General features: G+C 36.7%; 1 protein-coding gene across 1 annotated transcript in view; it reads left to right on the forward strand.

Moving 5' to 3' along the window:
* Nucleotides 1–17,170, forward strand: part of CNTNAP2 (contactin associated protein 2) — a gene marked incomplete at its 5' end in the record, with an annotated part of 1,134,943 nt that overhangs the window by 48,746 nt on the left and 1,069,027 nt on the right. Inside the window, one exon of the mRNA XM_019666439.1 lies at nt 3,828–4,021. Within this exon, the coding sequence (XP_019521984.1) occupies nt 3,828–4,021 (194 nt within the window). The remainder of the gene's footprint in view (nt 1–3,827; nt 4,022–17,170) is intronic.

A 17,170-nucleotide genomic window follows, 5' to 3' on the forward strand; every position in this document is an offset into this window, starting at 1 on the left:
TCAACTTCCCCAAATTATATTGCTTCATAGATCAAAGAGAAACAGGAAACTTTTCATCGATCTTTCCACCATGTTCCTCAATAAAGCATGACATTTGCCCTCCTCTTGAAGTTCATCACTATTCTCTCCGTATATACTTCTGCTGAGGAATAAGTTTTAACTTATGGTTTTACTTCTTTTAGATGTTTGCTTCCCTCAAAGTTGTCAATAAATTCTATTTTTTAAAGTAATGAGATTAATGGGATTAAGTGTTGTATGTTAATTGCTTCCTTATTGAAAAATTGTAGTGTACCAAAAGTTGGGTAACTTAAGACTATTTATTCTGGAATATGTTTCTGCAGGACTAGTTAGGGGATGTACTCTAAATTTTAACAATCAGTTGCACATATTTTCTCCTTTTCACTTGTTGTAATATTGCTTATTTACTTCAATGACCAAGCCACGTTGTTGCTTTCAGTAATACATAGAAATGCATACACAATTAGCTATAGAATTCCTCCTAAGTTCGGAACTATACATCTAACAGATAAGAAAATATATCTATAACCTCTTGATGACTGGGTACATTGTTATCCCAGGAATTCACCTATGGCTCCTCCACAATTTTACAGAATTCTAGGTAAAATAGGCATGTGAATGATATATGAGTATAGGGAATATTAGACTACGATAGGGAAAAGAAACAGCATATAAAACCCCACAAAGTACAAAGCAGAGACAACTAACTCATATCATTACTGAGCAGATTATTGGGGAAGTGGTTCCAAGGAGGTATTACAGACTGGATTCCCCAGGACGCAAAGTCTGACATGGGGAAAGCACTGGGAATTTATTGGTGAGTGTTTTGGGGGATGAGACATGTGGAAGAGAAGGAAATGAAGAGGAACTAGGCAGGAGGAGAGCAGTCGAGAAGCAGTGGAGTCTAAAAGAAGACTTCAGCCAATTCTTCAGGGAGCTTTGAGACCATGATGACCCTTTCGAGTTTTCCCATAGGGGCGAGGGTCCTGGCCCTTTACAACCCTGGTCTACCAGCCATTGTATCTGTACAACCTCAGGAAGGGGCGTGACCTTGGGTGAAATGCCTCTCTTTTAATCAGGAATTCCTGAAGAGGAATTACAGCTAAGGACCATCTTCTGGCAGCACTCAAAATAATGGAGGGACTAAGTCCTCCAGCCGTAAGGGAGGACCTGAATGGCACATCACAGGGTCCACTGCAGGAAATGTTATTTGCAATGAACATGCTGATAAACGATAATTAGTATTATACTTACCCAGTTATATTGGAAAACGCCATACCCTTGTGTTTATATATCACCTATGGCTGTTTCATGCTACAGCAACAGAGTTTAGTAGTTGTAACAAAGGTGTTTTTCTTTGTATGTATCATGCTTGGAATTTGGTAAATTTCTCAGGTATCAGGAATTAATATTTAGCCATTTTTTTCTTCAAACATGTGTTTTTCTGCCCAATCTGTACCTTCTCTTGTCTTAGTACTCTATTTGCATGATTGTTAGAACACTTAATATTTTCTTACAGTTTACTGGAGTACTGTTCTTTCTTAAACCTTTTTTTTTCTCTCTCTCTCTCTCTCTGAACTTCAATTTGGAAGGTTTATATGACCCTGTATTCAAGTACACTATGTTTTTTTTCTCTGCTTCTAATCTGCTGTTAAGCTCAGCAGTAAAAGTTTCATTCCAGATATAATTTTAGTTCAAAAACTTCTATTTCATTCTCTTTTGTTTTTTCTATTTTCTCCATAACATTTCATATTTGTTTCTTCAATATTTACATATTGTCTTTCAAATAATGGAACTAATTTATTACCTCCGTTTTAAAATCCTGGTCTGCAAATTTCATCATCTGTCATTTTCCAGTCTATTTCTATTCATTGTTTTTTCTCATATCTACCCACTTCCTCAAGTGTCTAGCACTTTTTAAAATTTTATATTGGACATTATGGGTGCTATCTTGTTAAATTTCTAATCTTTCATTGCCTTTTAAAAAAATTATTAAATTTGTTGGAGTGACATTGGTTAGTAAAATTAGATAGGTTTCGTAGAATCCCACCACCATTATGGCCTTCCTTAATGGAATATTGAGTTTTGTTTGAGCCAGGAATTAACTTGTTTGTGAGTCAGATTGATTTTTTTTTTTTAGATTAGTTACCAACCTTTGTTCACCTGTGTCCAGAGTAGCCCTTATTTTCAGTCTAAATTATTTTAATTCTTTCCTGAGATCTCTACTAAATGCTGTGGTTGTTCAACACGTTCTCTCAATCTTGTCTGGTCTGAAATAAAACTAACCCCAGTCCTGTGCACCCTCTGGTGTTGTTCCTTTCAGATCTCCCTTGCCCTGGACTTGTGGAATCTTAGTCTGCAAATACACAGCTTGGTGTTCATCCAGGGTATGGCCTACAAACACTCATTAGCAACCTATGCAGAGTCCCAGAGCCCTTTCTCTGCACAGCTGCTCCCCCACTCTGGTACTCAGCCCTACAAATGATTTCACTCAGTAGCTTTGATTCTGATTTGCCCCCATCTCAGTGATGCTGTGGTTTCTGTTTGAGATGCTCTTCCATGCTCCGTGATCTGGAATGTGAGCCAGGCAGGACGGAAGCCAGGAAGCTGGCAGGGCCCCCTCATTTGTTTATCTCTTCTCATGGATCAGGGTCCTGCACTGTCTGTCTTCCGACCCCTAAAAAAGGGTGATTTTATACGTTTTATCATGTTTGTAATTTTTTGTGGTGGGAGAGCTGTTCTTTCATAGCTGAAAACAGACATAAGCCATATAAACATCATTAAATGAATGATAATGCTGTGATGATTTACAAAATGATTTTTATTAGCACAGTCCTCATTGAACACTTTATTGTCAGTCTTTAAATTCCACATTTGAAAAGTTATGCATATATTGTACTGGATAACTAATTGGATAACTAATTGAATATTTTTCTCTTATTTACTTCCATTAGTAGCCAAACTCACTCAAAAAAATTATATTGCCTGTTAGTACTAAGCATCACGCCATGTTTTCTGTAATATACTTATGTACAAGCATTGTTATTTTACATAATGCTGTAAATTAAAGGTCTTTTTGTTCTATAGTAGTGCTACTTACTAATATTTTTACATTCTTACTATTTGCCAATCATTTATTATAATTTGCCAAAAGAAGCTTCATTTCATTTAATAACTCAAATTGTCTTCCTAGAAATGTGGTTATCAAGAGTCATTGGTTGTGTCTCTTAAACATGTTGCCTGATTTACTATGTACCTTAAATCTTATGAGTACGAGGGCTTAATGTCAGATTAAGCTTCATCTTAAGAACTACTAGCATTCTTTGAACACTCAACTTTTTAAAGCAAAGATATATGTTTTAGAGTCATATATATATATATATTTTTTGTTTGTTTGTTTGTTTCATTTATAATCTACTAAAAGACAAAACTTTCCATGAGGAATTAATAGATTGTTACATATTTTTTCCTAGTGATTTTTAGTTGAAGAATTCATAGTAAATTGATCAACCCTCATCCAATTAAGACTTTGACATGTACTAATAAGATCTAATTGAGAAATTATGAAGACATTTGCTCAGGAGAAAATGAGCACATAATTACACCATAAAGAGGTTAGAGCATCAATGTTACCCAGCTGGACGAATATTAGTGGAAGTCCCAATGGCATCTGTAGAGGACGCTTCATAATTTATCTGTGAAATATAGCATTGCCAAGGCCAAGTCAAAGATGAAGAGTAACCCCTTGTCAATTGCAGAAGTTGAACCTTAAATATCTGTTTTTCTCCTCTTGTCTCTGCCTTCTTCAGGTGCTGGGGGATGGTCTCCCTCTGACAGTGACCATTATCAATGGCTCCAGGTTGACTTTGGCAATCGGAAGCAGATCAGTGCCATTGCAACCCAAGGAAGGTACAGCAGCTCGGACTGGGTGACCCAATACCGCATGCTGTACAGCGACACCGGGAGGAATTGGAAACCCTACCACCAAGACGGGAATATCTGGGTGAGTCATTGTCAGGCCAAGACACCAGTTTGAGCAAATAGCTGACCCCTGCCCCTATCTGCTGGTGTGCAGCCTCAGGAGGCGGGAGGGCTTGGGTGTGGCCTGGTTGGAGGTGATTTTGCTGGTTGTTTCTTGTTTTTGTGTTTGTATCCTCTGGTACTTGCTGAAAGAGAAATGTGAGTCAAGCCCAAGGAAGTAAGAAAATGGATCCAAACCCTAGCGTGCCCCCTCTCTGTGCAATGCCTTTCTCATAGTGGTGGGAACTCTTTTGTCTTTCAAAGTGAATGTGTTCTCTTCCCTAAGCTCTGGTGTATTTCACAGCAAAGTGTGGAAAATGAAACTGAGTTTTATTTTCCCATAAAACTGTTGAAACCTGGAAAAAAAGAAGAAAGAAAGAAATTATTAGGTAAATAATTTAAAGATCATAGAACACTATAATTTCTTTAAATGCAATATTTCAAGTTACTGTATTTTTGTCTAGAGTACGGATCTGAAATGGTACAAATTGTACCCAAATACGAAACCATGAATTAGGTAGAATAAAAAACGTTTTCTTTTCAAACTTAGGTTTCCATTCCTTACTCCCACTCACTCTTACTTTCCTCAGACTGTTTCTATTGGAGATATTAAGTTAAATCTTTAGAAGACAACATGTGAAGATCCACTGCCAACAGGGTTAATTAACTCAGACAGGCTGATGGGCGCTGGAGGTGGGGGCGGAAGTGGGGGCGTGGACTCTGATGCAGTTCACTTCCTGTCGGAGCCAGTCCTGTTTTCTATTTTATTGTAATCCAGGCCCATTTAGATGAAGCACCACTCAGTAGTTAGTGACCATTTATACATGGCGAGAAGAGTAAGGTAGAAAAATGGTTTTCTTAAAACAAACAAACAAACAACAAAAAAAGGAGAAAATGGAACCAACCGTAGCTCTGGAGCACATTTGGCTCCACACTGAATATCCCCTCCCCAAAAAGTTTTACATATTTTAAAATATTACTGGTCCTCACTGAGGTGTATGCATTTGTCAATATTTATCTATTAAACACATTCAGGGGAGCTGGTTGTTTATTTATTTGTTTGTTTATTCTTGTTGACTGAAGAGCCCCTTTTCTCATACTGCAATTTCTATCCAAGGCTTAGAGCAATGGGCCTCAGTCTGGTTTATCCATTTGAATGACCTGAGGAAGTTGTAAAGAATATGGATGCCAGGCCCACCCAAACCCATTAAACCAGAATCATTTAAGTGGAAATTCAATTAATGATACTCATAACACTTTTACGCACAAAGATCTTCAATTTGAGTACAATATTTAAATAATGAAGAAATAATCTAGAGGAGTAGGAGCAGTGGGTATATGGTAAGAAATCGTCCATATTATAATAGTGGTTTATAACAGATCTTATTACAGATCTATATTCTTTTATTTTATTATGAGAGAAAAGTAAAAAAAGAAAGTAGAGTCCATTTACTCCTAAAATATTTCAGTTACTTTGGAAAATTATGTGTATCAAATCAAATACTCACTATAGTTGAATAAATTATTTTAAAATACTAAATTTTGAGGGAATCTATTTTAGTTCAATTATTTTAAATAGCACCCATAAGCGAAGTCAAGTAAAACTATCAGTATTTAACAAAAAGATAAAGGAGGAGGAGAAGTGGGAGGAAATTCTCATTTTAAATTGTGTTCTTCACAGTATTAGGCAGAGTGCAGCGGTTTTTTAACCTGATCAGGGTCCACTCTTGGAAAACTTATATTTTAAAAGTAATCAAGTAACTTGTGTGAGTAGCCAGAGGTTAGAGCTCCTAGTGTTATGGAGGGAGGGCCGATGCCGGATGCATCTAGGAGCCAAAACTATGGCACTGGCTTTTGAGAAAAGAAAAAGCTTTCGTTGCTCTTTGGACCAGCAGACAGGAGGCAAGGCTCACATCTGTTTCCGTGACCCAGGGTTTGGGGTATGTTTTAAGAGGTTAGGGGAACAGGCTGGTTTGCCAAAGCTCTGCTGGAACAGGTTTTGATTAAAGAGCTTTGCCTTTGGCCATTTATGGTAAGATATGGGAAGGGTCTCCAGCACTGGATCTTCAAAGGATTCTGGTGTTCAAATTACAGTCACGTCCTGGTCCTTTGGTTCCACGAAGGGGACAAGACTTTGGTTCCGGGTGCAGCTGGAGGTCAAAGTCCCTTTCTCTGTGCATACTTCTGCAGCACAACTTGTGGTTTTGGTATGTTGTCTCTGAAAAACAATTCAGTATCTTCTCGTTAGAAACAGGATGGAACCAGTCTGAGCTGGTTCTACAGTTACACTAGCTTGAGTAGGTGGTCATTTCTATAGCAGTATGCAATTCGAGTAACTGTCCTGTGAAATAAGTACATAATGTCCCCAAAATAAAAAGTGTGATGCCAGAGTAGTTCTTTAGAAATAACTTCTGTCAAGTCATGAGTGTCTGGCAAGAACATGTGCATGTATTGGGAAATGTAAGTTGTAGGAAGCAAGTAGTGGGGAAATGTCTCTTCATGGAAAGTTTTCATCTCATAATTAAGATAATTCAAAGTTTCAGGCATAAAGTATAGAAAAGTGGCGTTTAACCATGATACACAATGCAATAACCCAGAAAGCTTTAAAACATGTGGATGTTTGGGTCCCACCTCCAGATTTTGGTTTTAGTTCATCAAAGGTTGCAACCTGGGCATTGGGATTTTAGCTGCCCAGGTCTTTCTAATGTACAGCCAACACTGAGAACGATATTTTAGATTGGTGTTTGGCCTGTGGGTAGGGTGTGGGTGGAGAAAGCTCATTGAGAAAAATAGTGAATAGAGTATATAAAGGACTTTTTTTAAAAGTTTAGCAGAGAGAGAGAGGGAGAAGAAGAGGGAGAGAGAGAGAGAGAGAGAGAGAGAGAGAGAGAGAGAGAGAGAGAGAGATTGAGAGATTGAGAGAGAGAGACTGACCAAGTGACCAACCAACCAAACAACAGACTGAGAGTTAACAATTAAGACTCAGATCTCCAGCTCTTCCGGAAAGCACTCCTTTTCTAACTCTCTGAGGATTCTAACCTAAAATCAGATTAGCAGATAGACAAAATTATTTGAGGGACTTCAAGCCAGACTCAAAACTATCTTTCACATGTCTGTGTTTGTAAAATTTTCATCTCATCATTGAGCAAGTGTCAAATCCTCCCCTATCATAAGGCACTGAAGTAATAATAAATATGGCTGCTAACATACCACAGTGCTGGAGCTTTAATTTAGGTATCAGATACTTAGCAGTTACGGATAATCCCGTTCTGACTAAACACAGAAACCTAAATTCAAAGGGCTAAGGAGGGTAAAAATTTCCAACGTGCCTTGGACTCTTTGGGCAAGATAACAATTACATTATGTTAATAATCTATGACAGAAATGTTTTCATCTTTGTTAATATGAAAATGGTCCATTGTTTTTGATGTATTCTAAAAGAGATAACATTTATTGTTTTCTAAAAATTCTTGAGTACTTTAGAGCTTATGTCTTAACATGCATTAAGTGATTAAAATTTAGCATTTACAACTCTCAGCAAAAAATACAATTGGGCTTAAGTTTAGTAAAAATGGTAATTAAATATTAGATTTTCTTTTCATCCAACTACTGTTTAACATAGTGTTTATTGTGCTTAAATAAAAGAGATTTCTGACACAGATAAGACTGGATAGCTTTTAGATGGACAATACCTTATGTAAAGTTCCAGATAGTCCAAGGATTTTAAAGTTAATGTCTTTTTAAGGTTGCTTTTTCTACCCACTTCTAAAATAATTGATAAACTGACAAGAATGCAAAGTAACGTAAATTCAATCACCTGAATATTGTTTTCAACAAACGTCAGTGGTTATTCTTTTTATAATTTCAGGGGAAATGAACAACATGACTAATGTCATTATAATATTCTCATTAAATGCCCACATGGAGTTTCTGAATTGTTTTATAACCATTGGCTAATATGTTAAATTAAGCAAAGAACAACTCATGTAGATGAGAAATTATGACAGTATCACAAGATTTTTTGTCATGAATCAGACTTTGGAATCTGACTGTAGAATGTGAATGGCTCTTGAAAATATCCCTGAAGAGTGGTTTATCTGAATGTTTAATACTCAGATATGTAAGTTGCTAAATGTGCTTACCTAGTGAAACCTTTTCATTCATCTTCGATAATACTAAGCGTCATAGAATTCATTATACTTTATTTATAATGCCATTTCCTTCTATTTAGAATTTTCTTTACAAAGTAAAAGGAAAACCTGTGCAGATTGGTAAAATCGCCCCGCCCAAAACTACATATATACATTCCACAAACTCTAATTTGCATACTTCTCTTGAGGTATTTTCAGGTTTCCCAAGTATAATCTGTTGTTGGCGAGAGACAAAGTGCTCTATATAAGCATTTCTTATCAATGGTCCATTCAGCATTACATCAAACAAGAATTCCAGCAGACTTTTGCTAAGAGGCTGCATTTAGTTTTGCTTGAGAAGTTCAATTATTTAAAACAGTTTGATTCCTCTTGTTAATGGTAGTCAGGTATCAGACGGCTACCAGTAACCACTGGATATATTAGATGGAGCATCTCACAGAACGAAATTGCTTTATTATATGTAAATTACATAGACACTTATCAAGAATATATAATTTCGTAATTTCTACACAATGTTAGAGTATTACTTTGCTAGATGTTGAAAACCTGTATCTCGTTGTCCCTTATATATTGTCCCCATACACACACACACACACACACACACACACACACACGCACACACAACTTGTTTCTAACAAATTTGAAGCATTTAAAAAATCTGGAAAGCAAACAGTTGACAGATTAATTTAGTAAATTCTTTGATTTTTCTGATTATCACATCAATAGCTGGAACACGCATTCTCCACTTTCTTTTCAACCAAATATCCAATCAACCAATATGCACATAATAAAAGTTACAAGGTGTTTACCAAAGAAATCCAAGAAATACATTCAAAAGTTCTGAATTAATTATCTGGGTTTATTTATTTGATTTATAAACTCAGAGAAGTCACTTTGTGCGTCAAACTCCTACTAATCTGAGAAATGGGAATAATACCTGTCGGGAAATTTAAATGAGGTTAGGTAAGTAAAGAAGTTTTGCAGGCTACTAAGACTTAGCAACATAATGTGTTATCAATAGCCTATCTTAGAAGCCTTCTACAAAACTAGAGTAGTATTTCTTTTTTAGTGAGAATAGTCTGTGATGACAATTTCCAGAAAGTTTTAGTCCCCCTCTATCCTTACCTTGGTTTACACTTATTAATGATTTAAACTATCCGACAGTATTTTAGAGTCAGGAAGCATGACTTAAAGTAGGAGGTGGGCTGTGGCCAGATCTCTGGCACATTTTCTAATTAACGGATGGAGTAGACAACACAGCCAGTGCCGGATGTGCATGCGAGGTGTGACGTGTAGTCCTAGCTCTGTGTCAAGTGCTAGCGCAGTGCTTGTGACAAATTATCTGTCACCATAATGACAGTTACGTGTCCAGTGAGCCATGTCAGGGGGTATTGTTTAAAAATGGATGAGTTATTCTGTCTTATCTTTTCAAGCAATCTGTTGTAGTGGTTGCACTAATTTTCCAAACCACTTAAGAATATGTCCCAGTTATAAATGTAAACCATAACCGTTTCACAGTTCAATAGTGTACTTAGACTCCTGCAGACAGATCTAGAATTTTTTCCTGCATATGAAACTAGGAAAGACCACCATCCTGGTTGCTTGCTCATGTATTTTCCATCAGATGGTAATACCCTCTACCTCACCTGTGACACCGAGGCAGTGTTTTTCAGCAATAGATGGAAATTGTTCTTGCTCGTTTATGTATGCACCTGCATTGTGGCTGCAATCAGTATTTGGGGAAGAGGCTTGGTAAGCATATTGGAAATAATTTAATAGATAGCTTATTGATAAATAAGACACATCAGAGTAATCTGCATTAAGCCCTTTCTGAAATGACCCTGGATATAAATAGAATGAAAGTCTTTAGGACTTGTATAAGAGAAAATAATTTCCAAGGTGAATTTATAATAAGCTTTTTATTTCTCTGAAATAGATGTGATGTTGGCACTCCTCTTAGGCTGAGTGGTATTTTACAAGTCTCAATAATTTTAATAAGTTGAATAGGTATCCCAGATCATATTTCATAGACTGGAATGCCTCCACTAGTGAATTTTGATAACCTTTCTACACATTTGTATTGTGAAGTTCTCATTTCAAGAGATCATGAGATTGTATTTTGTCAATGTGTGAGTCGTTCAGTATTCTACACATATACACATATATAGAGCCATTGTAACCAACATGGTTATGTGTTTAATTTTTGAAATTGGGTGATAAAAATAAGATCTTATTAATAATAGTGGCTATGCTGTTGGCATACACTATTAGGTAAAGAAAAATGATTACTCTTATATGATAGGTTTCTTAGAGGCAATAAAAATATAGTATATAATTCTTTACAGCCTACTGTATTTTTTATCTGAGATAAAATAAGATATAGGAAATCATTGTTCTAAAATTGTTTAAGTGTATTTGATTGCTTGGCGAGCTCTCTGGAGGAGGAAGGTTTCTCAGCTTACTCTGGATTCCAATAGTGGAGATGCTAATATTTTTCTTACCAGGCCAAGGTTGTATTTAGGTGACAGGAAGCTACAGGACTCCAAGTGAATACAAATGTCTACAAACTCTTAATGGGTAGCTACCTACAAATGTTTGGAATAAAGTATGAACCCCCTCATTTAAGATGTATGTCTGTACCCTAAGTGGTAACTTAGTGGGAGTTAGAGCAATACAAGTACGCCTAGATGGGGGAGTTTTGAGCAGAGAACTCAAGATACCCCACAGGCCCCTGAGGGGTAGTGAAATTAGCAGCTCAGTGCTGCATTCTGAGATCAAACCACAGATCAAACCATCATCAAACTTCTTCGCATAAATCTCTGTAACTTTGGGCAGATTCCTGCACCTTTCTGTGCCTAAATTTCATCACCTGTTAAATGGGGCTAATAACACTACTTAGTTCACTTCCCTCAATAATAATCTCAATGGAGATTACAGGTATGAAGTTAATCCTCGTGAAGAGCTTAGAAAAATGCCTGGCAACGTATTAACTACTCAATTTTTATTAGATTTTATAAATGTGTGACTTCTAGATTCATTGCTATACTATAGTGTATTGAATCCGTCCTTGGAAATTCAAAATAGCCTGATGCTTTTGCTCTACGATAGCTTTTCTGTATTAACCTTTTGGCATGTGTGTTGTGTGACACCTGTGCATCTCAGCTTGAAATGACTAATAACTCATTGTTAAGTGTAACTGAGAATGCTAATTTATGCCCTTTGAATCATGATCCTAGTACCCCATGGAGTCCCATGCATATCGCAGTACAAACTGTGTCTGGACAGTTCTTTCGGATGTTTTTGTTTGTTTGTTTGTTTGTTTGTTTGTTTGTTTGTTTGTTAAACTTCAGTGAAAATATGACAATGATGCCTCCATTAGGTTTAGTTGAGTGAATTCACTTTTATTAACTTTGGAGGTCAAGGAAGATACATAATCCATTTGTGTCCATAGTCCTCTTCCATGTTTTTTGGGGTAATTAGAAAAGAGTAAGATATGCAGACTACAGAACAGGCTTAGAAGCATTAACTAAAACAGATTACAGTAGTCCCCCCTTATCGGTGTGGGATGTGTCCCCAAACCCCCAGTGGATTCCTGAAACTGCAGATAGTACTGAACCCTGTATATACTGTGTGCTTTTTTCTATACATACATACTTATAATAAAGTTTACTTTGTAAATTAGGCACAGTAAGAGATTAGGCCCACTAACTAATATAGAATAATTACAACCATTCACTGTAATAACAGTTGTGTGAGTGTGGGGTGTCTCCCAGCAAACGAGCATGAATTTCTTTTTCCTTCACAATTTCACATATAGAAGGTTCATTCTTACCATAGATCTTAGCAGCTTCAGTATATGATTTTATTTTTCTTCTTTCCTCATTAAGTCAAGAACTTTCACCTTTTCACTTGAAGGAGGTACTTTAGGACTTCTCTTTGGCATCAACGAATTGCCAGCATCACCACCCTTGTGCTTTGGGGCCATTATTGTTGAGTAGAGTAAGGGTTGCGTGAATGCAGGCACTGCCTTACCATTCATCCAATAACAGAGAAGGCTACAAAGTCACCCATAGGCAGGAGCTCCTGTATACAATATGAAGACACTGGACAGAGGTCTTCCACATATACATTTTTAGGGGGATGCAATTCAACACATAGCACTTAACTGTTAGGAAAGTACTTTACAAAGTTACACATTAAAACCTATTCGCTACCCCTGCAGTGGTGGTAGTGTTGGGTACATTATAAGAATAGGGAATGGACTTACAAGAAAGACAGTAGCTTCCAAGAGGAGTTGTACATCTTTCTTCATGAACTCAGGAAATGTGCCCGGTTAAACCAGGAGAGACTGGCTGATGACTAACTATGTACGACTCTCTGCATTCATTTATTTACAAGAAAGACTTAAAAAAAAAAACAATTTCAGAATTATTTTCTCCTGGGTGGCAAATGAGCCAATGATAGTTTTTAAAACCAACCCCACCCCAGGATAAATAGCTGGCCGTTCAAAAGTGTCCAAGCTTTAAACCTCACATAGAAATTTATTCTGAATGAAATGCCACCATTCGGCACTGTGCACATCATTTCTTCCCTTGAGATGTATTATTTATTCAAAACTGGATTCTAGGGAATGTGCATTCTGAGCAATTATAAACATTTCTTCTGTCAACAAAGAAAAGGGCTCTCTCAGAGATGAAACAGCGTGCTCCAATTGAATCTTGAGACTTTATTGCTAGTTCGTTTGAGTTATAATAGCATCTGTTTGAAAGCAGCGGGTTTCACTGGTTAGACTTCCAGTATTCTTCAGAGAAGTTTGGGAAACGCAACCCCACCATTTCATGTATGAAAGCTGAGTTGCCCAGTGAAGGCATTATTCATGTCACGCACTTAGCAAGCATGGTTGTTCGATCCATTCTCACTGTCCTACATATCTATGTTTCAGTTTTGTTACAGGATACAAATTAGAAAATAGCGCTGTGTGTGATAGCCTCAGAGCAGCAGAGAATGACTATGGCTTGATCTTCAAGTTAGTCAAGCTGTTTCCGTTCAACCTGGCACAAACAACTACTCGATAACAGAACGGGAAAAAAAAACAAATACAGAAGTTTCCTATTCCTTTGAAAAGATTTTGTGCTTATGATACCAGAAGATATATACAATGGGTTTTCCACATGGCTGATCAAATAAAAAGTTCAGTGTGTGATTAAATATCTATGATTTGACAGGTTTATTATTAAATAATGATAAGCATATAACATTTTAGCTTTCCTTAAAATAAGCAGTAATGTCAATGTTGTTTGTTTTTAATTTTAAAGACAAAGAACAAGAATTCATTATTCAGATAATCGTTTTACATTTGGAGTTGGGATAAGTGATAATGAACTAAAACACATGCGTATGTGCACGTGCGCGCGCACACACACACACACACACACACACACTCTAAATCCTTACTATGAAATAATCCTTAATCTTCCCACAAATTATATAAAATCTATGGATATTTTATAGAATCAAATATATTTCTGCACGGGTCCTATTGAAGTGCAGAGGTGTTAGGCAGTTTGACTAAGATTAAACTCCACTACTAATGCTGTCATCCAGCCAGTACTTACCTGGCAAGTACTTTCTGGGTCAATTACTGTGACAAGATCCTGAGAGGTGAGAAACCAAGTTTGGTCCTTGGTTTCTATGTCCCCATAATCTTTGCATTCTCCATTATACCGTATTTAAGAAGATATCCCAGTAGGGGATTATATGTCAGCTCTCAAAGGGCTTTCTTCGTCTTGTTAAAGGTTGGCTCCAATCAGCTAGCATGGCACCTTGCTCACTGAACGTGCTTTGTAAATATTTGTTAGCAGATTGATTTACAGGATTTAGCGGACATTGGCATATATAGTGATAATTAGGTGCACGTTTCATAAACAGTCATGTTTAATCGCTTAATTTAGATGTGTCTAATGCATACTGACCAACATTGCACACACCTCCATCCATTGAAAGGAGAAGTGAAAGTGTCGAAATGGCATTTGTGGGAAAACTCAGGATTTCTGTAAGGGAGAAAATACAGCAGAGGTTGCGGCAGCAAGGAGGTAAGAGGGAGGCTGGGATGCTGACCAGGGCGGCAAAGCTGATCCTCCCTTCAGGCCTGGGCTCCGCGTGGGGACGCTGAAGGGAATGTAAAGGGGCTGATGCCAAATGCATGTGTATGTGGTGGCAACCTTGAACCTGAGCTGGTTCCTGGGTTAATCCAGTGACAGGAGAGAGGTTTCTGATCTCATAAAGGCTGAGTGTCAGGAGAGCAGTACAGTTTGTGAAATGTATGCAAAAGGTATTATGGATGCATCACACACACACACACTCTCTCTCTCTCTCTCTCTCTCTCTCTCTCTCTCTCTATATATATATATATATATATATATATATATATATATGTATATATATATATATTTTTTTTCTATTTGTACAAAATGCAAAAACAGGCAACACCTAGGCTGTAAGAAATCTGGGTAGTGGTTTCCTCTGTAGGAGGGTAGTGGCTGGGAGGGGATTTGAGATGTTCATAATTGTTTGTTCCTTGAGCTAGGTGCTTGCTACACTTGTGGAGATTCACCAAGCTGTGTATTGATGTGCATCTTTCTTTATGTACATTAAAATTCAATAATAGGTTTTAGAAGAAAATATAATCAGACTAGAAATCACAGTCTAGCTCTGAGGGAATAGGAACCGAACGAAACTTGGAGCTACGATCAGAATTGCTGTGTAGCATCAAAGATAATTGTAGGAGAACAGCAGTGGGCCAGACCAAAGGGGATAATCAGGGGACTTAGCAACGGGCCTTAAAAGCCTGCTCGCAACACGTAGGGGAATTATTTCTGTCTTTATGGAAGTTCAACGTTTATGTGAGTACGTGGGGCACTATTCACACTTAACACTTGGATAGCTGGTGCACCACAATCTATTAAGTGCTAATGAAGAGAGCATTTTAAAGAAACACCATGTGTCGCTCTCACTGCCTCTGGCTTGAACACATAGGAGTGCATGTAACACAGATACCCTTGTGTGCAGCTAGAGTGCATAGGGCCCAGCTGTTAAACCAATCTAGAGCACTCCGATTTTTTTTCCCCTACTTGCAAAATGAATGCCTAAATTTACTAAATTTAGTTTTAATATTACATTTATAATTTCCATCTATGTATGATAGATGTTAAGAGACACAGAGAAAGTTTGTATGCTTAAATATCTCCTTAACTAAAAAGGAGGAAACATAAAAATATGAGGAAAAAATGTGAATAGAGAGCTCACCTAATAGATATAAATGCATTTACTCTTCAACCCAACCATCTCACTTCTACGAATTTTCCCTAAAGATACAGCTTTAATAACAAGAAAACACATATGCAGAAGGGTATTCATTACAACAATATTTGTGATGACAAAATATTGGAAACTATATTACCAAATACTGGAGATTGGTTGAATAAACTAGGCTATACATGCAAGATATGAGTAGATAGCCTGCATCTGTAAAGAAAACTGAGAAAGAAACAGCTCTATAAGTTGATGTGGGATGCGTTTCCTGGATATATTTTTAAGAGAATAAACAAAAGTGCAAAGAGCGTTTATTGTATACTAACTTTTGTGCAAGAAAAAAAATGAGAAAAAATATATATTTATGGTGGAAGCAATTCTGAAAATACTTAAATATAGAACACATAGAGCAAATGATTAGATATGTTGATGGTATCAGGAGCCATGGTTCTCACTATGAACAAAGTAAGAAACATATAGGGAATAGTCAAAAACAAGGAGGCCCATTAAAAAATATGTGTGTGAATGTGAATATGTATAGGTGTGTACATATAACTACACATCCACTTATATGTGGATATATATATATAACAATAATAATTACTATTATTATTATTATTATTATTATTATTATTTCCTTTCTCTGACCATTAAATGAGTCCAGAAACAAAGATATTCCAGTAGCATAGAGCACACCTAGTGCAGACCTTAGTGACTAAAACCATTGTCCTCTGAAAGGAATTAGATCTGCTTGGAAAAATGAGATCAGGTTTTGGTCAAATAAGATACAGCTTGGGTTTGAAACATCTTTTTATGTAAGAACAAAAGGTTAAAAAAACTAGGTAGTTAATGACAAAAAGAATATAAGATCCAGCTTGAAAAAATTTTACATTGGCCAAATCTAGACAAGTTGAACATAAACATAATTAAGGACAGTAATGAATTACAAACCTTTAGAAAAATATGCATCTTTAAGTCTGTAGAGATGATAGATGATAGATAGATAGATAGATGATAGATAGATGATAGATGATAGATGATAGATAGATAGATGATAGAGATGATAGGTAGATGGATAGAGAAATAACATGGGAGAGGGGAGAGGATGCTTGCTCCCACTAGAATGCCAATTTCTGAGCAGTAGATGTGGAAGGTGCACTAGAAGTAGAAGGGCATCATTTTGCAACCGTGATAGTAAATACTAGTTCTGGTATGTGACATCAATGTACATTAAAACTAGGGGATTGGAAAGATTTTTATGACCAATAGTATATTTGAATGGTCTTAAAATGTCTCCCACAACTTTTTATTAGTTGCAAAAGGAGAAAAAATAACTGTATAAGAGAAATTAGATAGCATCTTGGCTGGGTGATCAAAATAAAAACCCCCGATGAAAGATAGATAAATGATGTGTGCCTCCAGATGTGATGGATTGAGAAGGACCCCACATCGTGCATGTAATACCCCACTAGGACCCTGTAAGTGGATTGAATCCATTATGAGGAAACATAACTCAAACCCAAAATGAGAAATATTCTATGAGGAATGTTCTACAGAAAGAGCGGGATAAATTTCAAAACTGTCAGAGGGATAAAAGAAAGCAAAAGGTTAAGGAATTATTCTAGCTAGGTTAAAGGAGATTTGTAAAAATAACATCAATATGAAATATG

Source organism: Hipposideros armiger, unplaced genomic scaffold (assembly GCF_001890085.2).
Source record: "Hipposideros armiger isolate ML-2016 unplaced genomic scaffold, ASM189008v1 scaffold_470, whole genome shotgun sequence".
Classification (NCBI taxonomy): Eukaryota; Metazoa; Chordata; class Mammalia; order Chiroptera; family Hipposideridae; genus Hipposideros; species Hipposideros armiger.